This window comes from Acinonyx jubatus, chromosome A2 (genome assembly GCF_027475565.1).
Source record: "Acinonyx jubatus isolate Ajub_Pintada_27869175 chromosome A2, VMU_Ajub_asm_v1.0, whole genome shotgun sequence".
Lineage (NCBI taxonomy): Eukaryota > Metazoa > Chordata > Mammalia > Carnivora > Felidae > Acinonyx > Acinonyx jubatus.
In genome coordinates, this window is record NC_069383.1 from 120,265,972 (window position 1) to 120,290,604 (window position 24,633).

Genomic DNA, 24,633 nt, shown 5'->3' on the forward strand with positions numbered 1-24,633 from the left:
GTAGTTACACTCTTACAAGTTGAGTAAAAATTGAAGAAATCACAAAAGAACAAAAATCTTATTTACAGAACTTTGTACAATATGTAATTTTCAAATGCGTACAGCAATTTATTTTTTTTTAATTTTTTAGCATTTATTCATCTATGAGAGATGAGAGTGTGAGCGGGGGAGGGACAGAGAGAGAGGGAGACACAGAATCTGAAGCAGGTTCCAGGCTCTGAGCTGTCAACACACAGCCCCATGCAGGGCTTGAACTCACAAGCTGTGAGATCATGACCTGAGCTGAAGTCAGACGCTTAACCAACCGAGCCACCCAGGTGCCCCTCAAATGCGTACATCAATTTAAAATAGGAAAGGTTAGGGGCGCCTGGGTGGCTCAGTCATTTAAGCGTCTCACTTTGCTCAGGTCATGATCTTGCACTTGGGGAGTTCAGGCCCCACATTGGGGAGTTCAGGCCCCTGTGCTGTAGGCAGAGCCCAGAGCCTGTTTCAGATCCTGTGTCTCCCCCTCTCTCTGCCCCTAGTCTATTCATGCTCTCTCTCTCAAAAATAAATAAACATTTAAAAATTTAAAAAGAAAATAAATAAATAAGTAAACTAGGAAAAGGTTCTACTTCAGAGAAAAGAGATCAGCATACAAGAAGTGCTAGTCTTCGCTTAAATGACAAGTAAGTTAGCATTTGAAAATAACAACTGTGTGGTGCCTGGATGGCTTTGGTTAAGGATCCAACTTTGGCTCAGGTCATGATCTCACAGTTCATGAGTCTGAGCCCTCTTGGGCTCCCCTCTTGGGCTCTATGCTGACAGCTTCGAGTCTGGAGTCTGCTTTGGATTCTGTCCCTCTCTCTCTCTCTCTCTCTGCCCCTCCCTGCTTGTGCGTGCGCACTCTCTCACAAATAAATAAATAAACTTTAAAAAACAAAGAAAATAAGAGTTTTTATGAAAGCTAAAAAGCATTTCTTTCAGGTCTGTATAAAAGAGTATTAAAATTTTATCCCATACACTTCGCACTTTTCCCCTTATGATTCCCCCTTGTATGTGAATAGGAAATTATAGTAAATTCTGAATTGTAAGAGTCCTAATTAACCAGATTTTGCTCTTCCAGAACTGACAAGAAAACAGTACTTTTGTGTAAGAGGTAAACTTGGCTAACCTGAGATTTGGTGTTATGATTCCAAATGCTCCTAGAAAAGCCAAGTCAAATAGTAACATTCTTATCTTAGAAAAATCAGTTTTTAAGCTGGCATTATGAGGTCTTAAACAAAACCTGCAACACAAGAAATCAGGCACTCTTACCCCAAGGTGCTAATAAATCCATTTGTCGATCCTTCCGCGTACAAAGAACAAATGTCTCCAATATGTAGGAAACTAGACATCTTGTCAGACATGTCTTTCTCGAAAAGCCTAGACAAAGTAAAATATGCAACGTTATTAGAAGGAAAGAAATGCTCAGAGGGGGGAAAAGAGTCACTGAGAGTTGGCTCAGCTCAACTTTCCTAAGCGCCCTACTTAAAAGTCAAATTTAAACGAGAGTGTGACAGGCAGGCAATTAAATGAGCCAAGCAAGGACATATGCAACAACATTTTTTTCCATATATCATTTATTTCAGGATATTCCAACCACAATAACGCTGGTTTCTAACAAAACCACACCCAAATCCAACTCTACAAATTGAGGACCCTCGATAATGAATAGTGAATATAAAGACTGCATGGAAGTCAGCCAACAACTCTGCAGTGATTAAGGAGTTGGAAAGTCTGACTTATGAAACATTAACATATTCAATCTGCCTCAGGCAATGTGAAGTCAGAAGGAAACACCTGGTATAAAACTTGGGTCTGGCTGTGCCTGTGCTGAGGTACCAAAGCAACAAAATTAATAAAAGGAAACCTAGTAAGAAATATCACAAACCTCCAGTGGCCTTTTAAAAATTCAACAACTGTACCCACTTCATCCAAATGCTATTTCAATTTCTTTCCTTCTTACCCTTCTTACCCTTCACCCAAACACTTGGGGAGAAAGGATCTTAGCACCTGGTCCAAACCCTGCAGGTAAGAACCCTGGTCAGGAAAACATAATGGCTAGTTAGGGGCAGTCCTAGAAAAGACTCTTAAGTTCCAGGAAATCTCTCCACAGCCCAGAAATCATTACTTACACACACACACACCACATACACACACACCAACAAAAATATTGACATGACTCATAGGCACAGCTTTCATGAGGGCCATAAATATTGAGGAGTGGGAGCCAATTATAAAAATTTTGACATTTAAAAAACAAGCTCATTTATGTGGGAAAACAGTGCGCTGGTGTGGACCCCAGCTAACACCCCATGGCTTCCTCAGGCATCTGATGTAGATGCATGGAGTAAACCGAGTCTTCCCAGAATCTCTCCTCCAAACCCAGAGCCTCTTAAGCATCTTCTCCAATGTCTTTACTCCAGCTCCCCAGCTAGAAATCATTCACCTGCAAAGCCACAAGACTTGTAATGGCGTGGAAAAGTATTCTCTTCTGGAATTGCCTTCTGGGCACCAAGTTTTCTTTTGGTTAAAATCATGGAGCAATGATCATCAGGAAACCTAGGGAAGCATTTCTCCTACTTAGCAGGAGTGCCAGGTGCTAAAAATGAACTGTTAAATAACCTCAGTTCACTGCTTGAGAATCTACAAGGAAAAACTAATCCCTCCAAACAACCCAGATATAGCAAGAGAAGGAACATTTCACTGAACATGAACTTATGCATTGAGAAAGACAGCAAGTGAGAACACATTCTCCAAAAAAACAGCCAACATCTGTAAACCTTGTGGAAAGACACACAAATCATGTGTAGAGGGACAATTTGCCAGCCAAGACCCACTCTCCAGAATCAAGCCTGTTATTTCTTCCTAACTGGTTATTTCATACCTAAAAGGCAAACCAGTGTTTTAAACAACACCCAAAAAAGCTGCACAAGTGGAAAACACTAAGGACTTTAATATTTCCCTTATGTGCTTATATTTAAAAGCCTCATCATAAGGGGTCAGCAAGTCAACATACGTCTGGGACTGATTATTGGAAATCAAGTTCTGTTTGAATTTTGAGCCAGACCAAATTTGTGTCTTCACACTCTGGCCTCCCAGAAGGACACAGGGGAAGCCTGGATACAGGAGAGCAGGGATGTGCTCAGTCAAGGAGGCCTTGTCTAGTGGGCCTAACTCTGTCCTTTTGGGCTTGCCCTTCAAATTGGCCCCCATGGAGATCAGGCCAGTAAATAGCAGTGTGACCCCTGTTTTCTCAACTTTCCTCACCTCCTGGTTACCTTACTGAAAGATTCCAGGTCCCTAATGGAAAGAAGCAGACATAATTCAGTGTTCTGGAATGATGTACTATCGCCTGCAGTTGATAATTGAAATAGATGTCTGAACACAGTGTTTCTCTAGCACAGTTCTGCAGTGCTACCATTGCAAATAATAATGACTAACATTTATCAAGCACCATCAGGCTCACGGTGGTGCTTAAGGGCTTTACACATGTTCTCTTACTGAATCCTCACGACCACCACATGAAGTGGGCACAACTATTATTCTCATTTTATTGTTGGAGAAACCAAGATCCAGAGATGTGAAGATGCCCCAGGCCAGGGTTTTAAGTCACATCAGAGTCTTAAGCAGAGCTTCTCATCAACAATGACCCCTGGAACATCAACGAAAACATCAGCCACCTTATTAAGATTATGAAGACCTGAATTTCTGTGTTCCGTACAATTATGTTTCCTAGTTCTTCTACCTCGGTGTTCCCTAATTTTTCTACCATGGCCACACAATACTTTGGTAAGTCAGAAAAAAGGAAATTAAACTTCTTCCCAACCATGTTTGTTAAGCAGACAACTAAGTCAACTTTAGCCATATTTTACAGTTTTCCCAGAAAACAATGATCCGTACGTCCATCATAGTTAATGATCTTCAACTGGGAAATCTGCCAGGGGTCCCCAGTTTAAAGAAACAACCAAAAACAGGAAGTGGAAGGTGCTACAGAGTCTTCCCCAAGGGCCTCAAGACGTAGGTCCCCTCAAAAAGGACTGGTCTGGCTGGAAAGCTTTGGAGGGCTCCCCTCATCTATCATTAGTTAAGTGTAAGAAGAGGAGAAGGATAAGGGAGAGAGGGAGGAAAGGTCCTGGGCCATCATCAGCCCTACCCTAGAAGGAAAAACAAAGGCCAGGAAAGTCAACAGAACAGGCCTCTGGAGCCTGGAGGGAAAGTCAGCCAGTGAGTGATGGGCGTGGGAGCAATCTTTTGGAAGACTTCCTGTTGTTTATAACAGGGTGGGAGAACCTGTCTCTTTATCTGATCCTGGACCATCTGTGCTGGCCAACTTCTCACAGCAGTACCCAGTGCTCCCGGCCGGGGACCCCCCTAATACAGAAACAGCCAGCGTCAACCTTGATCTGCAAGACCCTGATAGGTCAAACACCCACCCACTCTAACGACACCCAGGGCTCTTTGCTAATCAACTTTGAGTTGGTCCACGATATATTGGAAAAGGCTCAGATGGTCAGGTGCAGAGCTCCAATCTTCTTTCTGGGTGCAAGCTATTATTATTATTAGCTCAACACTGCCATCCGGACTACTTAAACCTGTTTTTGTTTCATCTGTAAAATGAGGATAACACTTAACTGCAAGGGATTATTGTAAGGAACAGATGAAACAGTGCCTGAAAAGTACCTGATACAGAGACTGGTAGACTTTCACTCAATGCTGGCTATTTATTATTTTTTAGTCAGATGAAGTCGAACTGAAAGATTCTAGGACTTCAAAATTTAAACTCAGCAAAGCAAAGGATCCCCGTATAAAAAATCAGGTGGGTATCCTAACAAATGCACTCCTGGATGATCTGTGACAATATATTTCACTTTAGGGAAAATAATTATCCTCCCTAATTCACCTATTAAAAATAACCTGAACTCTATGGAATTATGCTCAGTTCCCAATCACAAAGCATTGTGGTCTTTCCAAATATACAGAATCATGGCATAAAGGTTGGAGGGAACCTATAAAGTGTGTAATTCCATCTCTTGCCCAATAATGGAATACCCCTACCATGACTCCTAAGGATGACCTTGCTTCTGCTTAAACACCTGGCAATGTTTCACGGTTCAGATGGTTTGGGCAAGGGTTCAAATGGTTCCAGAAATGGTTCCAGGTTCAAAAAGCCCATTTAGGAAATATTCCTGTGTCCCCTGCACAAAAAAATATCCTAGAGAATCTGCTACTGGTCTATCCCCCGATGCTCAGAAACCTCTCAAAATGTGAATGCCCTCTGATCTCCTTAGGACTTTGCTTCTGTTTGCAGAGCATCATCATCCTGGGTGATTCCAGACATGGCCTCGTCTCCAGAGCAGTCCTCACCCAAGGGCAGACAGGAGCGGAGGCTCCAGAGTCAGATTGCCAGGCACCTCCAGCTCTGCCACCACGTCATTCTAGGACTTCAGGCCAGCTCTCTCATCTTCCTAAACCTCACTTTCCTCATCCATAAAATAGGGATAATATGAGTAGCTCCCTCAACAGGCTGTCACTAGGTTCAGTAAGATCACGTGCATCAACAAGTCAGCAAAACGCCTGCAGGAAATAAGTGCAATGTATGCAAGCAACTACTGCGCCCCCCCCCCCCCCACCCCGCCACCTCCCAGCACTGTTCTGACAGGCTGATGCACCTCTTAAAATAGGATTCTCCCAGGGTGGCTGGACCAGGGCACAGAAAGGGGGCTCACTGCCTCTGTGAGACGCTCAGGAGCCTCACACTGCCCACTGGCTCAGCTTCAGTTCTTTGTCCACTGAAACCTGAGCAATGTATAAGGAAAAGGTACATTTGATTCCACTCAAAAAAAGGCGGGAATAAAAACACACAAATTCAGAGATCTCCTAGGTGAACAGAAACCAGAGGTCGTAGTCCTCCACATCTGTGGTCTCACAATCTTGTTGTTCTTTGCCTTTTCTACACCCGCCCTGGGTCATCCCACCCCACCCCCACTGGCTCCAGGGGCTTCTAGGATTCCTCAATCTGTACCTCAAGGCCAACAACTACTGGGATTCAGCTCCTGAATACTGACAGCACCTCAATATACCAGAAAGAACTCAACTATCTCCCCAATCTGTCTCTCCTCCTCCCCACCCACTTCATCTACCTCCACAACGCCTGGTGGCACCTCCAGTCTTCCCTCGCCTTATCCCTGCCACAAGGCCTTTGCCCATGCTCTTCACTCAGGCCTAGAATACATTCATCCTTATCCCACGCCCTGTCCTAGTTTAAGCCAACATCGGTTTGAGGGATCTGTTTTGCATACTACTTTATTCCTCTCACCAATCCCTAGCACATGGTAGGTGCTGAGTAAATATTTAGCAAGTAATGAAGTAGGAGCATCTAATCTTACTGATTTTAAGTTTTAGTCTCTCTCTTGAATCCTCCAATTCTTTGTAACTCTTTTACTCCCGCCCAAACCTCAGCCAGGATCATTGACAAATGGGCTCCATAAAGACTCTCTCTGAATCCTTCTTTGCCCCTCAATCTATTCTACACATAAGCCAGCAAAATCTTTTTTTTTTTTTCCAGCGTGATCTTATAGAAACATAAATCAGACCATGTCATTCCTGTGCTTAAAACATTCCAAAGAGATTTGGGACTCCTCATGATCTGGTCCTTGCCTACCTTCGCATCTTTGTCTCGCTGTACTGCCCACCCACCTTTTACCCTCTGGCCATGATGAACATTCTCCCAGATCCCCCAACATGCCATGTGCCTTTGGACACGCTGTAACTGCTGCCTGACATTCTTCTCTACTCGGTACTCTAATTACCCTATCTGGGCACTACCACTGTCCTAAAATTGCTTATTTACTGGTTTGCTTATTTACTTGTCTTCACCTCTAGACTATCAAGCCCATGAGGACAGGAGAGCTGAGTTCTTCCTTCCCTTGTACAGCGCCTGGGACACGACAAGCACATTCTGGGTCCAATGTAATCATGTCATCTTATCTATTACCTAAAAGAATTTAAACTATTTTTAGGTGATTGTTTTCCTAAAACTAAAGAAAATCAAGCTGACACTGTTGGAGCAAGGGTAGAGAATAGAGGTCTGTTAGACCTTTTCAACAGATTTCTAGGACATTTGGGAGCCAGAAACAAAATTTTAACTTCTGAAGAAAAAAAAAATTTTAACTTCTGTCTCTGGCAGAAAGTACCCCTCCCCCAGTGACCATCCCCTCTGTGTCCAAAAAGTCTAGAAACAGAACACTTGAGTCTGAATTCCATCTTCTTGTGCTTAGACAACTGATATAACTTTCCTGAATTTCAGCTCTCTCAACCAATTAAAAGAAGAGAGGAGCAGTGCCTGGGTGGCTCAGTCAGTTCATCATCCAACTCTTGAATTCGGCTCAGGTCAAGATCTCACAGTTCCATGGGTTCGAGTTCTAGTTCAGACTGCACTGACAGTGTGGAGCCTGCTTGGGATTCTGTCTCCCCGCTTCTCTCTACCCCTCCCCCATGCATGCATGTGCACTCTCTCTCAAAAATAAACAGACATTTAAAAAAAAAAAAAAAGGAGGAGGGACTCTTCCTATCTCAGGGTCACCAAGAGAGGTAAAACAAATAATCCACACAAAGTGCTCAGCCCAATATATGGCCTTTAGTAAACACCCATTTTTGTATTTTTGAATGAGACTGAAATGGAAAAGTTCACTTTTCTTCCTCCAAAGCATTCACTCACTTCTGTCGATAACTTATTCTTCTGCTTGATATATGCTTCTTACTTTGTCAGCACTGTTGGAAACACATCCGAATAAACATGTCTCAGAAATGTTTCAATCTCTGTAAGCCTAGGAGGTGGGCAGTACTTGCACAGGTCATCCAAGGTACTGTTGCTTTTCAGCCCCCAAACTCACCATACCCAAGACAGTCAGACCTCAACTCCATTCCCACTTCTAACATCAAATCAGGCCCCTGTGGGAGGCAAGGAGGAGATGAGGTGGAAACATCTTCAAAGGAATAATTCAATATTTAGAACCTCTTTCACTTCGGTGTGAAGACAGGCTAAATCATAGCCTCACTGAAAAAGAAGTATATTCGTTTCATTTTAAGCATTAAGATAGGTTTTGAGTTTCCTTTTTTTTTCCTTTTTGCTAAAAGCTTTGACTATGCCAGAAAACTCACTTATTATAATTTTTCCCATCTATTTCTCCCGCACACACTTAACTAATTGCATTATATTCATTTTTCTAAAAAAAAAAAAATCTCAATTTTCGCCTACACACAACTCAGAATTTAGAAGTTAGCAACTCCTGAAATGAGACTAAATTAGAATACTTTCATTAACCAAGAAGTTACCTAAGGTATCACTTAATCCTAGACAGGCAAAGGAGGAAGTCAGAAGCTTTATTTATACCAGGTAATGGACCCCAAAGCCAGGGACCAAAATATTTTGACCTGAAGATTTTTATGGACACATAGAAGCAAGAAGCCTCCTTTATTTAAGTAAGATGAAGCCGCTTGGGCCTTGGGGCTAAACAGTAATTGGGAAGGAGAAAAGCCCCACAGAGTCTGCCCTTAAATTAGGTCCTTCCAAGCATTGGTGTCAGGAACTAAGGACCTCCCTGCCACACCAGCCCTCCAGGGCACCAATCATCTCCTGAGGTCCAAGTTCCCTGTGTGTTTTACCACCCAATTACCTTAACTTTCACAATCTTATATACATTACCCGAGATATTCAAAATACCCCCCAGAGACCTGGACTGTAATCATTTGCCTTTCTTAAATGGCTGGCTAGCAGGGATTATTTCATCTATTTTTAACAGCCTCCACCTTGGTATCTTTAAGACCGGTTGTGACAATATCTGAGACCAATAAAGCACTAAGCCAATCTAATTTCTATTATAGGACACAACTTCATCTGAGTCCAAAAGCTACAAGGAGAACCAAGTAAGGGTTTAGAGTAACAGCTATAAAGGGAGTTATATTTGAAGCTACTATTCTCAGACATGGAGAAGAACCCACGCTTTATTATTTTTTAATGACCCATCCCACTGCAGAACTTCTAGAATGCTTGCTATAATCTTGCTCATCTGAAAAAGATGAACCTAAAACAAGTACCACTAGCTTCCAAGTTTTCAGGGTCCTTTGCAATTCAGCACTTTAGCTGGGAAGGGTTTTTTTTGTTTTGTTTTCTTGTGTTTGTTTTGCAGACACAGCTTCAATGTATCCCCATGCATGTATTTCTAAACAAAAAGCTCTGATTCAATATCCAGACTTAGGAACAATCAATTGCATCCTGCTACCTAAGCCTTCAGGTTCTTAGTCTCTGAGTTGTTCCATGGCACCACCCACCTTTCAAATTACCTGGTTACTCTATAAGCTAGTGGCTCTCCATGACGCCCAAGGACCCCTGGGAGTTCAACCCAAGACGCTTTCAGAGGCTCTTCAAAGTCCTAACTATTTTCATAATAACACCAACGCACTATTTGCCTTTTTACTCCATCTCTCACACCATGGTTGAGTTTTCCAGAGGCTGCAGGACATGAGATGTCAGAAGAGACTGGAGGTGGAAATATGTAAGATACAGGACTCCAGCTATCTTCTATTAAGCCAGATATTCATCAATTTGCAAAAAAGTAAAACAATGCCACTCTCTTGCAAAAATTTTTTTTGGAAAATAGAGCTACTGTTCATTAAAAATATGTTACTGTGTTAACATACGATTGGCTTATTTTTCATGTTGTCTCAGTGTTAATTGTCTTGGTGTTAATTTCTAATGAGGTAAGTACAGATGGTTCTAACTCACATAAACCTAAGTTCTTTGGGGTCCTCAGAAATTTCTAAGCATGTCAAGAGTTCCTGAGAACCAAAATTTTGAAAAATGCTACTATAAACTTTAAGTTCTGGTTTCACACTGCCTATGTGCTCAGGACTCATACTGCATAAACATGAAAAACTGGACAGGACTAAAATGCAAAACATACAACATCCAAGACTTTAGAGAAAACCCCCTGATTTGAAACCACCTTTTTATTCAACAAATTTATCGAATACCTACCATGAACTATCCGTACTCCAGGTGTGTGGGACATAGGTAAAAAGAAGACAGTCCAGGTCCTGGTTCTCATGATAGTTTTACAGGCACAACCAATCAGATAGTGTTAAGTACTAGGCAGAGAATTAAAACTGTGTGACATTTTACTTTTGGCTGGTCAGAGACAGCAAGTTGAGACATTTAAGCTAAGACCTGAAAGTCAAGACAGAGACAATCATGCAAAAAAATCAGGTGGAAGAGCATTTTAGGCAGAGCAAATAGCTAGTACAAAGGCACTGTGTGCAGAAAAGAAGTTGGCAAGTTCAAGAAAAAGACAGCCAGCCACAACGTCTGGACCATTAACGGGGAAAGAAAGAAAGTGCGGGGTAAGGTCAGAGAAGAAGAAGCCCGGGCCAGTGGCATTTCCCAAGCCAGGGTAAAAAGTCTGCCTTTATTGCTAAGTGTGACAGGAAGTTTATAATCTTGACCAAGTTACTTACTCTTTCTGGAACTCAGTTCCCTCATCTGCAGAATGAGGATCATGAGAGCTTGCCTCATAAAGCTGTTTTGAGGTTCAAATGTGTAAAAGAAAATAATGGGCTTGCTTAGCACAAAGAAAGTAAAAGATGGGAAACAATTCCTGTTTACTGGGATTATTCCTGTCTGCCAATTTGCTGTATTTTCAACTCTCATAAACTACTCTTACTAAACTTTTTAGGGCTTACAATCCGTTGAGGATTAACCCTATCAACCAGCAAGTCCACATGATGAGTGGTATAGACAAAGGACACACTGTGTGATGCATTTATCTGAATTTATCAATGCCAACTCCAGCAGAATGTTCTTCCCACTCTTCCTAGTAAAACTCAAACCCCCAAAGTACAGCCAGGTGAAGAATGAATGACAGCATCCCACCTCCATAGCCCCCTCTGGGTCTACCCTTCAGTCACTAAGCTTTGCCACTTGGCCCCAAAGCACAGGGTACTCGGAAAAGCCATTCTTCTGCTAAAAAAGGTAGCCAATGGAAATCCATCAGTCTTCTCTGCTCTTTCTTGGCATATTCACATCATCTCCACCTCCTAAAAAACAGAAGGCCTCTGCCAAAGACTTAGTGCTGGTTTTATTGCTGCTTGCTTTAAAAATGATTGCTTAAAATGAATAAAATCAAAAGGCTTCCTTTCAAGCTAGGCAGCAAAGAAAGGGCTCATGCACAAAGACTTAAAAGCGCCTGGAGATTCAGCAGGCCTCGGGCAGCTGGTCTCCAGGAACACAGATAAGACCTGGGGGCCACAGCTGCCATCAACACAAAAGAGCAGCACTTCACTTTCAGGTCAAGCAGCCCCCCGTGGGCCAAGCCAGGCAAACCACAAGGCCTTTCAGAGGGAAAGCAAGAGTGTGCGCAGAAAAAGGAAGAGTTGCCGGCACTTGATCAATCTCGTGGCTGGAGGCCAAGGACACTCCTTCCAGAGGAGCACAGGCCTCCTTAAGATGCCCTCACCCAGGTACATATATGGTAATATGGCTGTAAATACAGGGAAGAGAAAACCTACCACACTCACAGTGGACTTTTCCAAGACAAGGAAAGAGGCACTCTTTTACACCGTCTCTTCTGTAACTGGGCACTCTCACAGTTAATTTTGGAACTTCCTTTGAGCAAAGACTTGACGATATCATCTTTCTTGTGAAACGAGGAGCAGAAACACGGTATTTCTGAGGTGGATACCGGCCGGCAGCTCCCCCCACCCCACCATACACATGTTTGTGCAGCCCCCTGCTTGCCTTCTGGTCCTATTAGTGGCTAATCAGATTGTCCTCAGAAATGCAGTGTCCCATCAGGAGACCACTTATTCTATTGCAAAAAGCACTTCTCTCGGAGGATAGAAAATTGTATTCTGCTTTCGTTTTCAGACAGTCCCAAAGGAAGTCACCAACTCAGAAGTTTCAACTTTAAGCAGGGCCCTCTATGACAATCTCAGAAAGAGCAGTTGTAAATCAGCAGTTCAGAGCAATTCTCTAATTTAAATGTTGCTCATTAGACACACAAGAGATAAACACATGCACACAAAGATAAACCTATGTGCCTTTTCACAAACATGCCCACTAAATAGCCTATTCTTGAAAAAGGTACATTATCTACATGGCTATTTTTCAGCAAAGATGTCAATTCTGACACGTGCTCTCAAGTTTCCTATTCTCCCAGGCCAATATAAGAAAAGCCAATCAAAAGCTCAAAGTTGGCAGTCAGAAAATTTTCTATTTGGTGGGTAGAGATCATCTAGCTGAAATTCCTCATTTTATAGGCGGAAAAAGCAAACAACAATAAACCTGAGTAACTTCTTGTAGGTCACACAGCCGTGTACTACCAAAGCTAATAGACCATAGGGGCACCAGGGTGCCTCAGGTGGTTAAGCATCCGACTTAGGCTCAGGTCATCATCTCAAGGGTTTGTGAGTTGGAGCCCCACATCAGGCTCTGTGTTGACAGCTCAGAGCCCAGAGCCTGCTTCAGATTCTGTCTCCCTCTCTCTGCCCATCCCGTGCTCACACGCTGTCTCTCTCTCTCAAAAATAAACATACATTAAAAAACAACAACAAAGCAAATAGATCACAGGGCTCCAGAAACCAAAGCCAGTACCTAGGGGAAGCGGGGGAAGGGTGGTATTTATTTTATTAAAAAGTTAAAGTCATCCCCAGCCTGAAGAGACGCCCCTCTGCTCACAACCTGAACCACCAAAATAATAATAATAATAATAAACAAAAAACAAAAACCAACAAATCAGATTTGATGAACATCCTCAGAGAGAGAGCAGTGTCTCAATTAGTCTGGGAAAAATCAGTCTAGGACAGTTTCTCAACCTCAGGGCTACTGAGGGCTACATTTTAGTGCAGATAATTCCTTGTTGTGGAGGACATATCATGTGTATTGCAGGATGTTTAGTGACATCCTGACCTCTACCTGCTAAATGCCAGTAGCACCCACTTTCCCTCAGCTGTGACAAAAAAGTCTCCAGACATTGCCACAAGTCCCCACAGGGCAAAATCACCCCACTGGTTGAGAACCATTCCTCTAGAGACACAGGCTTTGTTGTTGTTTTTTTTTTCTTTTTTTAATCTCTGAGACTTTTTGCAAACGTTTGACTTGGCAGCAATGGCCCAAAGCAGGTATTTTTATACCTATTCTACAGAGGAGGAAACAGAAGCACAGATGTTAACATGTTTAGCCCCTACTCAAGAGGCAGTCAGTACCCAATCCTGCGGAGCCCCCATCCTGTGGTTCGGCAGGGCGATACCATTACAGCCTCAGAGCAACTGTGCTTCCCTCCCTGATTATTACCTTCACTCCCTTTTATTAACACTCAACAGTTTCCCATGCCCAATGCCCACCCAAGAACTGTTCTGAGAAACATCTCAAAAGCTATCAAAAGAAACCACTTAATACATTTCTGCACAGTCCTCACTTTGCTCTCCACAGCAAAAGAGGCTTTTCAAAGCAAACCACCAATTTCAGAAATATTTAATCAGGAGAGGCTTACAAATGATTAGATTCTTCTGACAAGCAGCCTACATTCTTCCAAGGGAGATATAACATGGAGATACATAACTTCTTTCAACAAATCTCTTGTGGACACTATTTCTCAGGTGCATTTGTAGGTTAAAAATCAAAAAGGCCCGTGAGGAAAATAGATTTAAAGCGCCATGGAGTTTCAAATAACAAAGATTTTCAAATTATCAGGAAAGGCTTCCCAGAAGAGGAAGCATTTGGGTAGTATTTGGCAAGATGGATATAGACAGGGCAGGGATGGGGACATAGTCACAGGCACAGATGCACCAAAGCAAATAAATGAATGTCCGTAAGTCTAGGTACTGTATCAGCTTTTTCTATTCTGAAATATGTGCATGGAGGGCACCTGGGTGGCCAGTTTAAACACCCCGACTCTTCAGCTCAGGTCATGATCTCGCAGTTCATGAGTTCGAGCCCCATATCAGGCTCTGCGCTGGCAGTGTGGAGCCCACTTGGGATTCTCCATCTCTTTCTCTCTCTGTCTCTCTCTCTGCCCATTCACATCTCATGCTCTCAAAATAAATAAATGTTAAAAAAAAAAAAAAGAAAGAAATACGTGCATGGTTAAGTCTTGAAACTGTTTTTGCAAAACAAAGTCACTTCGCAAATAAAGTTCCTAGTGAAACACAGACAAACAGCAAAGAACTTGGAGTCAGTGATGTTTCTTCTTACATTCATCTATATCTGATAAGCAACCATATAAGCAGCCCAGAAGTTCTGCTAATTCGCTGTCACACAACATTATAAAACCTAAGTTGTTCGAAGTGTCTGAAAACAGCATGTTAAATGCAGCCTTGTTCCTACCTGTGACCTCCCAACCCTAAGTAGGTTTCACACGTATCATTTCTATCTGAAACTGCTGCCAATAAGAGAGTTCCCCAAGTGTAAGAACTAATGCTTCCAGTTTTGTCAGAGACAGTCCTGCCAGACCTTCATGCTCACCCTCAGTGGTGACTTAGCCTACCTTCCACTTGATTGAGAATGAAAAGGCCACTAAGGACAAGTACAAAGGTCAGTTCCAACAGGTGAGAACAAGCCAGGAAAAAATAACCATAAAAATAAGACAACACTGAAAAAACACTGGGGGTTAAGTATAGAGGTTCTCACACTTTCGAGTGTGCATGAATCCCCTGGGGATTGTGCTAAAATGCAGGTTCTGATTCACTGGGTCTGGGGTGGGGCCTGAGAGTCTACACTTCTAACAAGCTCACTGTTGAAGGCAATGATGCTGGTCTGGTGACCACAAATGGAGGAATAAAGACGTAGAGCAATGTTTTTCAAATTTTTGACTGAAACCCACAGTAAGAAATACAACCCACTGTTCACTCTGTATGAGAGACAGAGAGAATGGGGGGGGGGGGGGGATGTCCTTCTAAGTATCCATACAATACACTTTGATGTTTTTCTAATTTACTCGACTTCATTAAAAAAAATATATATATATATATACACACACACACACACACACATATGTATGTGTATATATGTATACACACATACACTGATGGAGGGGCACCTGGGTGGCTCAGTTGGTTAAGCATCTGACTCTTGATTTCGGCTAAGGTCATGATCTCATAGATCCTGAGTTCAAGCCCCAGGTCACACTCTGTGCTGACAGCGTAGAGCCTGCTTAAGATTCTCTGTCTCCCTCTCTCTGCACTTCCCTCGCTTGTGTTCTCTCTCTCCTTCTAAGTAAATAAAGTTTAAAAAAAAAAACTGCTAAAGGAGGCCCACTAAACTGATTTCAGGATCTCATAGTGGGTTGCCATACAGTATGAAGAACACGGATACAGAACAACAGTAACATTCCTACCAATCTGGGGAGTACTATTGTTACCTGAGCACCAGTACACTAAGGTTAAAACTGATACCAAAGTGCAAAGTTAGGAGTACCTTCAGAATCCTTTTTAAAAAGGCAAAGATGTGTTAACTATGCTTTGGAAATACCTTCATTGAAAATATTCAGGTTTTAAGTTTTTTTCATTCTGCTTTCTTTTCTGACCTGTATGAGGAAAATAAGAATACCTATCTGGCCCTGAGCAGAGGTCTCTGAACACCATTTCCCACTCAAAAGAACTATAGCTCCTTGGAGAAAAGACTGATTCCAGGCCTGGGGCAAGAAATATAGAATATGGGCCTGGAACATTCTCTCATATTGAAAGCAAGAAAGCTATCAAAGACTACTACAGTTGTGTTTTTGAACCAACTTCAAAAGCCTCTCTCTTGCTGAGCAAAAATGAGCACTCTGATCAAGAAGGATAGCTACACAAAAAGATATAAATTATGCTTAAATTCACAAGTTCACAAAGATAGTAACCAAAATACATACCCACTGGTCATCTTGGTACAAGGGTTTCTCAATAGTTGCACTGCTGTTAACTGCGAAAGGGAGAATTCTGGGCTGCACATGGCTATGCAATGTATTGTAGGCTGTTAATCAGCACCCTGGCCTCTAGGCCAGCAGCACCCTCTTCCTAGCTGTGACCACCAAAAATGTCCCCAGGGTCACCATGTTGAGAACCATTGCCATGTATCATGGTAAGGAAACGACTTGTTATTTTTGAAAACTAGTAAAATACAGAGACAAAAAAACTTAGTGGAGGAAAATTTCTTTTTATAAAATAGTTCAGCTAATGAATGAAGAATGAAAACCAGGAGTTTGACAAGTCCTAACAAACTAATGGATTAAGGCAATGAACATCAATGGTTCCTAATATCATAAGGCATATCCAGACATATCATATACTTCCCTGAATGAAGTTCAAAAAAATATAAGTAGCCAACAACAACAATAACCCTGATTCTGATCAAGCCTCTACATTTAAGCACCAGATAGGGTAATACACAGGGAACACAGGTACATGTTTAACTATACCACTCTGACACAGTCAGCAAAATCTTAACTATGGGAAAATAAATCACCCCATTTCCTCAATAATAACCATAAAATGCATGGAGAAGAAGAGGTGTAGAGAAAACATAGATTAAAAGACACATCAACCATTTGTAATCTATTGACCTTATTTGGATCCTGATTCAAACAAACAGTTAAATATACATATATATTATTATTGTGTGTATATATTGTAAGCATGTGTGTATATATGCACCTGTGTAATATATGTTGTATGTATGTACATAAACATAAAAGGAGAACACAGACTCCATTAAAAAATATGTCTTTTTCTCCCTGTGATGGGTCACAGTATTATGTTGTTGTTTTTTTGTTTTTGTTTTTAAATCCCTATGCTAGAGCTACATACTAAAATCAGATGGAGCCTGGGTGATTCAGTCAGTTAAGCACCCGACTCTTGGCTTTGGCTCAGGTCATGATCTCATGGTTTGTGAGATCAAGCCCGCACTGGGCTCTGCGCTGACAGTACAGGGCCTGTTTGGGATTGTCTCTCTCTGCTCCTTCCCTGTTTGTGCTCACGCACACGCTCGCTCTCTTGCTCTCTCTCAAAATAAATAAATAAACATAAATAAAATAAAATACAGATGAACTGGTATCAGGGATTTGTTCCCAACTCACCCAAGACGCGTGTATCAGAATGCAGGTGAAAACAGAATGGTCATGAATTGGTAACTGTGCAGATAGGTGATAAGTAAAGAGGGGTTCATGATACTAAGATCTCACTGTTCTATGTGTTTCCAATTATCTACAGTGAAGGTTACTCTGAAGAATAAGAGATTCTGTATTGAAATAAATCATTACTAAGCTTTATCCCTGTAATGACCCAGCTAACTTTGGAATAGTGCTTTACCTTCCATTTAGTTTTCTTAAAAACCAGTATAAACTGAGAGAGAAAACCTGGATTCTATGATGGTGATGAAATCTGAATGATGTTTTCCCCTAGTGATTCCATACCTGTCACCACCCAAATGCAATCACATCAAAGGTACAGATACCTTCATAAAAATGAAGACACGGGTGTCTATTGATTAACAAGATAGCTGTTCAGGATAGAGTGAAACCAGCAAGGAACAAAACTTGACGTACAGCATGAGTCCTTTTTAATGATATTATACACATAATTTTTACTTATGTATACATGCAGGGGTCTGGAACCCTCATCTTGAATGGTGGGATTAGGGATGCCTGGCTTGTTTTTGTTAACTGAATATGTGCATCTTATGCAGTAAGTATCACCAGGTATGTATGTTATAAATTTGTACACATGAAGGGATCCCCTTCACTTATCAGAGAGAATTACTTATTTGGATATTCCCCAAGGATGATGCTAGACAGCAGAACGTAAATTCTCCTTGTGTAATTCCTTAAAATGAGACCTGACAGACTGGAGGGTGGTAGCAAAGTACACAAGGTTTCTGTTGAAAAAAACTACAGAATATCATGAGATTCTTAAAATTCTTACCCAAACCAACTGCAGGTTCATCTATTTATCTAAGAAGATTCCCTTCCAACTACAGGGGATTATAATCCCAAGTAAATCATGTGACTAACAAGACATCTAGGTTTTACCTCCCACCCCCAATCAAGTTCCAAACTGGTAAGTGATCTTGGCAGCCTCACCAGTCTCTTCAGAAAGTACAAGGTAGCTCAGGGATGCTGAGAACCACATGTAGAGTTCTGAGAAAGTTAAGAAATCCTCAGGGAAATAAACCATTGCTTACCTGCAAAACCTTGGTGCCTGCAGGATCTGACCTGGAATCCCTCTCCCATCTGAAGGCCTAGCACTCTCCCTCAGCTGCAACCAACTTAGCCTCCTTCCTTTCCCTAACCTGTCGAACCTTTTCCCAACTTAGGGCCTTTGCACTTTCTGCTCTAGCTCTTTGGAATGTCCTTTCCCCTCAGATACCTACTGGCTAACCTCCCTTCCTTCAGATCTCTGCTCAAATGCACCATATTAAAGAGCACTTTCCGGGGTGCCTGGGTGGCTCAGTCAGTTAAGTGTGTGGCTCTTGATTTCAGTTCAGGTCATGATCTTTCAGTTCATGAGTTCGAGATCCACATTGGGCTCTGCGCTCACAGCGCAGGGCCTGCTTAGGATTCTCTCTCTCCCTCCCTCTCTCTTCCCCTCCCCTGCTCATGCTCTCTCTCAAAATAAACATTAAAAAATTAAAAATATGGGCACCTGAGTGGCTCAGTCAGTTAAGTGCCTGACTTCGGCTCAGGTCACAATCTCATGGTTCTTGAGTTTGGGGCTTCCCATCGGGCTCTCTGCTGTCAGCAAGGAGCCCACTTCAGATCCTCTGTACCCCCCCCCCCACCACGTTCTTTCTCCCTCTCTCTCTGAAAAATAAACATTTAAATAAATAAATAAATAAAATTTTAAAAAAAGAGCCCTTCCCTGATTCCCAATCCCCACTTAATACCTCCTTATCCCCTTTACACTGTTGTTATTGCTGTCAATTTTTATCGTGGTAAAATACACATACACAACATAAAATTTACTATTTTAATCATTTTTAAGTGCACAATTCAATGGCATTAAGTTCATTCACACAGTTCTGCAACCAACACTGCCATCCACATCCAGAATTTTTTCATCTTCCCAGATGAAACTCTGTACCCATTGAACAAACTCCCCATTCCCCAGGCCCTGGCAAGCACCACTCTACCTGTCCCTATGTGTATGGCTTATTTCACCTAGCATAATGTTTTCAACCTTCACCCATCCTGTAGCATATATAACAATTTCATTCCTTTTTAAGGCTGAATAATATTCCATTATATGGACATGCCACTTTTGGTTTGTCCATTCATTTATCAGTGGACATGTGGGTTGTTTCTACCTTTTGGTTACTATGAATAATTCTATGAATATGAATGTACACATATCAGTTGAGTCTCTGCTTTCAATTCTTTTGGTTATGTACCCAGGAGTGGAATTGCTGGATCATTTGGTAATTCTGTTTAATTTTTTAAGGAACCACCATACTGTCTTCTGCAGTACCTACACTATTTTACATTCCCACCAACAGTGCACAAAAGTTCCAAATGCTCCAGATCCTCACCAACATCTGTTATTTTCTGTTCCCCTTTAGTTGGCTTTTTCTCCATAGCACTCACTACCTGTTTGCTTATTTATAATGCCTATTTCCCCCTAACTAGGATCTAAGCCTCTTGGGCACAGGACTTTCAGTGTTGTATCCCCAGCACCTAGAACTCCTAGATCTCAGCACACAGCAGGTGCTCTAGAAATTTGTTGAATGTAGGAATAAACACTTGGATCATATCAATGTTAGCAGGTATTAGAAATTCACAGATTTATCACACCAAATGTTGTTAACTATGTCCAGCTGAGGGAAGACCCTAGCCATAGTTCAATAGAATTAGCTCCACAGGTGATGGTTTTAGTGGTGTTTTCAGCTCATCCTCATTAGCAATTACCTCAGAACCACAGACACTATGCAAATTGGTAGGAATCATAAAAATTATGTTGCTGTCACTGACTTCAAGCCTTAACTGATTTCATTACAAGAGCAGTGCAAAAGCTTAAAAACACAAAAGTAAACCAAAAAAATTGCATGCACTTACAGTTAATAAAGAGCTTGCAAACCCAATGTGTTTTATTTTAAAAGATCAAACCAACACTAAACAAGACGGGACAATGGCCTTGTATAGACTCCTTAATTAGATATATCCAAGGACAGCTTGACCTAGGAACCTAACTTTAAGCCTACTTTTATTTTTCTGTCGTCTTTTTTTTTTCGGGTGTTCATATTTGGTGTTTGTTGTTTTGTTTTTGTTTTTTAAGAGCTGCTTGTAAAGAAATCAGAATTTCCACAAGATCATTATAAATGAGCTAAAAAGCCATGAGACTCTTTTTGTCTAGAAGTCAGCGAGTTGTATACCATTGGATTAGAGGTTTCATTCCTTTCTCTATCTCTCCCTCTAATACCCTGGTCCTGCTCACTTGAAAATATTTTGAGGAAAAAGGCAAGAGATTTATCTGGTTGGGTTCATCTGTCTCTTTTCCTCTAAGCAACCTTTCCATCTCTCATTCCTCAAGAAAGGATGCCATTTCCCTCCAAAAGGCACCACTTTGTTAAGTGGATAATATTGTCAACCCCAAACAACTTCATGGACGTAAAGAGGCGGCCAGGAGTAATTTATATAGAGCATGAAGAACTTCCCCTGCCTGCTACAATGAAATCTTGATAGTATATTATGTTCTGAATTATTTAAAGAACAGACTGTACTTTCAACACATACACACTCATGCACACACAAGAAAGAAATGAAAAAGTGTTCTACACAACTGTCCACAAACCAAACTGAAGAGTATATGAAAACATACCGATACTTCACAGTTTAGACTCACCGCAATTTAAACTACTGAATTATTCAGACTGAGAAATTCTGATTCTTTTATTAACCTGCACAGATGCCTTGATGTAGATGATCAAGATGGATTTCAGTTATGAGATGAACCTAAGGCTGAACAGTGTTCCTCGTGGTTTGATTTCTTTTACTCTCCCCATTCAGCTTTCAGCACACAGCTCTCTAAAACACAGTCAGGGTAATATCTAACACCTCCTCAAATAGCCACACTCTTATCCCTACATCTACAGCTACATCGTTTCCTTCTTAAATCAATGTATTACTATTCACTCGTCACTGCTGGGACACAAGAGTTATTTCATCACCAGAAATAAGTACCATTTTTCCAGCTTTTCCCTCACCTCTCCCACCCAACTTAAATGCATTTGTCGGCCACAGTGCAGTCCCAAAACCTGGAGTTCTATCTTGCCTCTACTGTGTACTAGCTACTGGGCAAGTGTTTTCACTCTCTACACCTCCACTTCTTCACCTGTTCCTGACTTAGAGTTTCTGTGATATATGGCTCTAGATCTGGCTTACAAGTACTTAATGTGTCCGTGCTATTTTTAGCAACAAGTTGGAGAAGAGTCTGTGAATCAGTTTCTCCTTGTCAAGAGCTTGCTCAAAAGAGAGGAACTTAACCCATTCCCTGCCCTTTTGAGTGCCCAGGTAGCCATGAAGGTCTACACAACTCCAAGAAGGAACTACAGCCCACACATCCCAATGTTTCCCACTCCACCAGCCCTCCTAAGGATCTTATCAACAGGAAACAAAAGCACTATACTACTATAATGAAGTGTCTGCCTTTTATTTTCTAATTTCAAAAACCCAAAGATTGTAGCCCAGGGAACAGCTAAATATTTAGAAGGTTAAAAAAGTTGCTGAGACCCAGACCTCCACCCGTTTACCCTGTTCCTGACCATTTTGGAAGAAAAAACTTGTGATGGCCAAATCTGCAGCAATGGGCTGTACATGCAGCTGTTAAAACCTCCCTTTCTTAAAGAGCAGTATGACCATGGGGAGGAGGGGGGAGGAGCTGCTGGTCTTCACAGAAAAATGCTGCCTTCAACTCATATCCCACAATAAGCACCTAAACAAGAGGGACTCATCAGATTCCTTGACATTCAGGTGGCTTCAAGTCAAGGACTGGATACTACTCTTTCATGCTTCAAGAACTAACTTCCCTTTTTAAAGTACTAATTCTTTCAAACTGCCAGCAACCACTTTCATTTCTTGCAATCCAACCTACTCTGATTAAACACATGTTACAGTAAGAAAAAAGTGACTATTTTTGAAAGACAGAGGCAGTTAATTTTTGCTTACATATCTTGGCAGATGAAATGTACTGCCTCCTTCAGAATTTAAATCATCAGCACGCTGCCAGGCAAGTTCAATTCTCAGCCACCAATGGGCATTCCTTTTATTGCTCCATTTAATGGCTTTTCCCCCCTCCTCTCATAAACTTTCAGGCTGCTTTAAGTCTGAGCCTTGGCCAAAAGTGCTAGGCAGAACTGCCCCCTGTATCTCAAATGCTCTCTAAAGCTGTCACCAAAGGCAGTGACAAATTTTGGACACTAAGCCATGGAGTTTCCATTTCTTTCCTACTCCTATCCCCATGGCTCTTTAGAAGAGGACAGAAAATACACTTCGAACAAAAATTCATTATTGACTACAGCACTCAGGCTTCACACTCACCTGACCGAGGTCAGGCACTCTGTTGCCCAAACACGCCAGCTGTGCGAATCCTGCTCCTCTGTAGTCAGCTCCTAAGTATTAAGAAAGAAACTGAGTGTAAGACCACGAAGGCCGGCCCCCAACAGAAATGCTTCGAATTGCAAGCTTCCATCTTCTTTAACCTCCTTCCTGGAGAGACCCACCTCTTCCCCAAACAAGACACGAAGATTCTAGGTAACTCCGCTTACTTATTTCCAGTATGTAACTGACAAGTGAGACTAGGCACGCAAAAACTTCGAACGTGCTGGGGAAGCTGGAACTAAAGGAAGTGTTTGGCAGATCCCAAAGCACTTGTTTCCCAGAGCCTAGGCCAAGTATCCGAAGCCCGCATCCTCATTGGGCGTGAGCTTCGTCCCCATTTCATCCCTCAGCGCTCCCCGGTTTTCTTCCGTTTTTTTTTAAAACCCTCCCCACTGAGTCCCCCACATGCATTTTTCTCCCAACCAAACAGGTCGAGGGAGGGCTACATTTTTTAAAAGATTATTTCTTTGACTGGACTCACATATGACACCCCCCCAACACCCGCCACCCCCCCCCCAAAAAAAAAAAACTATTTCCTGCAGCTGCTGCAACAGTTTCCAATTTGGGGGAATGCCATTCCGGTCCAGAATGGGTAGCCCTCCAGACCAGTCACTCGAATAGAGATTTTTTTTTTCAGCCTAAAATGAACACCCCAAAAATGCCCTCAGCAAAAGAACCCCCAAACGTATGCAAGTGCATGCAAATCCACCAAGAACTGCAAGAGCGGGGCAAAAACTTCTGCGCCCGGGGTGGGGGACAGTACCAACTCCCCGCGCCCTCTGCCCGGCCCCAGCCGCTACCTTGGTGCCCGGGAGCCACGCCGGGCTGGGGGAGCAGGGCGAGGAGAGGGGTTAGCAGCCGCTGGGTAATCCCATGTCCGCGAACAGGGAGTTCGTTCCGTTAGGATGGAAACAGAACACCCACACCTCCTCTCGGCGTGCGCTTTCTCTCTCTCCACCCTCTGCCTCCTCCTCCTCCACCACCACCTCCTCCTCCTCTCCTCCCACCCCAGCGAGCTTGAGGAAACGCTTCAGCAGCACATCCACATGGTTACTGCACATCGAAGCGGCTCCTGGCAGCTTATATAGGCCGGGAAGCTCCCTGGGCAATGTAGTCCGAGTCCGAGGTCGTGGCGGCGCCTGGGGCTGCAGGGAAGGACTACGAGTCCCAGAATCCCTTGGGCTCCGGGCTGGGCTCTGAATAGAAGCGCGCGGGGACTGGGAGGGGCGTCCTGCGGGGCGTCCGGGCTTCGAATCCTCCTCTTACCAGAGTGCTGGCCGGGTCTGGAGCCCGAGACCCAAAGCAACCCCTGGGGGGCGCCCCCAACCCTTGGGGATGCTCCTCCTCCGGCTGCCCCCTTTCCTTTGAATCCAGGTATCTCTGGGTGAGGGGGGGGCGGGTAGGAGCTCGGATTTCTGCTTTGGGAAGTTTTTACAAGCTGTTACGCACCCTCCCCACCCCCCCCACGCCCCCCCGCGCCTTGAGTCCCTGAGCCAAGAATTTCAGAAATCCAGGGCACAAAAAAGCCAGTATTTGCGGTCAAGGATTAAAGGCGCGAGGTTGTCTTTATTTAATCTGCTCCATCCTGCTCGGGTTTGCATAGAAAACGAACTCTGGCAGGGATGATCTACGCAGGAGGGGACATAGGCAAGTAGCTCGAGAGACCCCGAGCCGCGTGTGTTCTTCCTCGCCCCACAGGAGATGAAGAAACGCTAGCCTCTCCGGTGCACAAAAATAAAGGAGCCGAGTTGTGACTCGCCGGCGCGGAGATTGGGAGGCAGAAAGTAAATACAAACCGCGACCTAGGTCCTGACCCTTGCTTCAAGCAGCCCCTCTGCTCCCCGGAGCTGTAAATGCTTAAGTAAATAAACCGCAAGCCAGAAAAATTAGGGCTTCGGAGACAGCTGCTGGCACGATGTTGCGCGTTCAGGCGGGGCGCCCTCCGGCAGCCCCCGATAACGGCGGCTGGGATGAGATGGGTTGCTGCCCCCTG

At 42.9% G+C, this 24,633-nt stretch overlaps 1 protein-coding gene across 8 annotated transcripts in view; it reads right to left on the reverse strand.

Annotated features, from left to right (window-relative positions):
- The window catches only part of ITPR1 (inositol 1,4,5-trisphosphate receptor type 1), a 325,544-nt gene extending 301,853 nt beyond the window's left edge, over nt 1-23,691 (reverse strand). For 7 of the 8 annotated variants that reach the window (XM_027042521.2, XM_053219028.1, XM_053219029.1 and 4 more), the window contains exons 1-3: nt 23,441-23,690; nt 22,581-22,651; nt 1,297-1,404 (exon numbers count right to left, since the gene is read on the reverse strand). In XM_027042521.2, coding sequence (XP_026898322.1) covers nt 1,297-1,388 — 92 coding nt within the window. In that variant the 5' untranslated portion in view covers nt 1,389-1,404; nt 22,581-22,651; nt 23,441-23,690. Of the gene's footprint in view, nt 1-1,296; nt 1,405-22,580; nt 22,652-23,440 lie in introns of all 8 variants that reach the window. The other variant, XM_053219026.1, reaches the window with a different exon arrangement.
- Nucleotides 23,692-24,633: the final 942 nt, after the last annotated feature.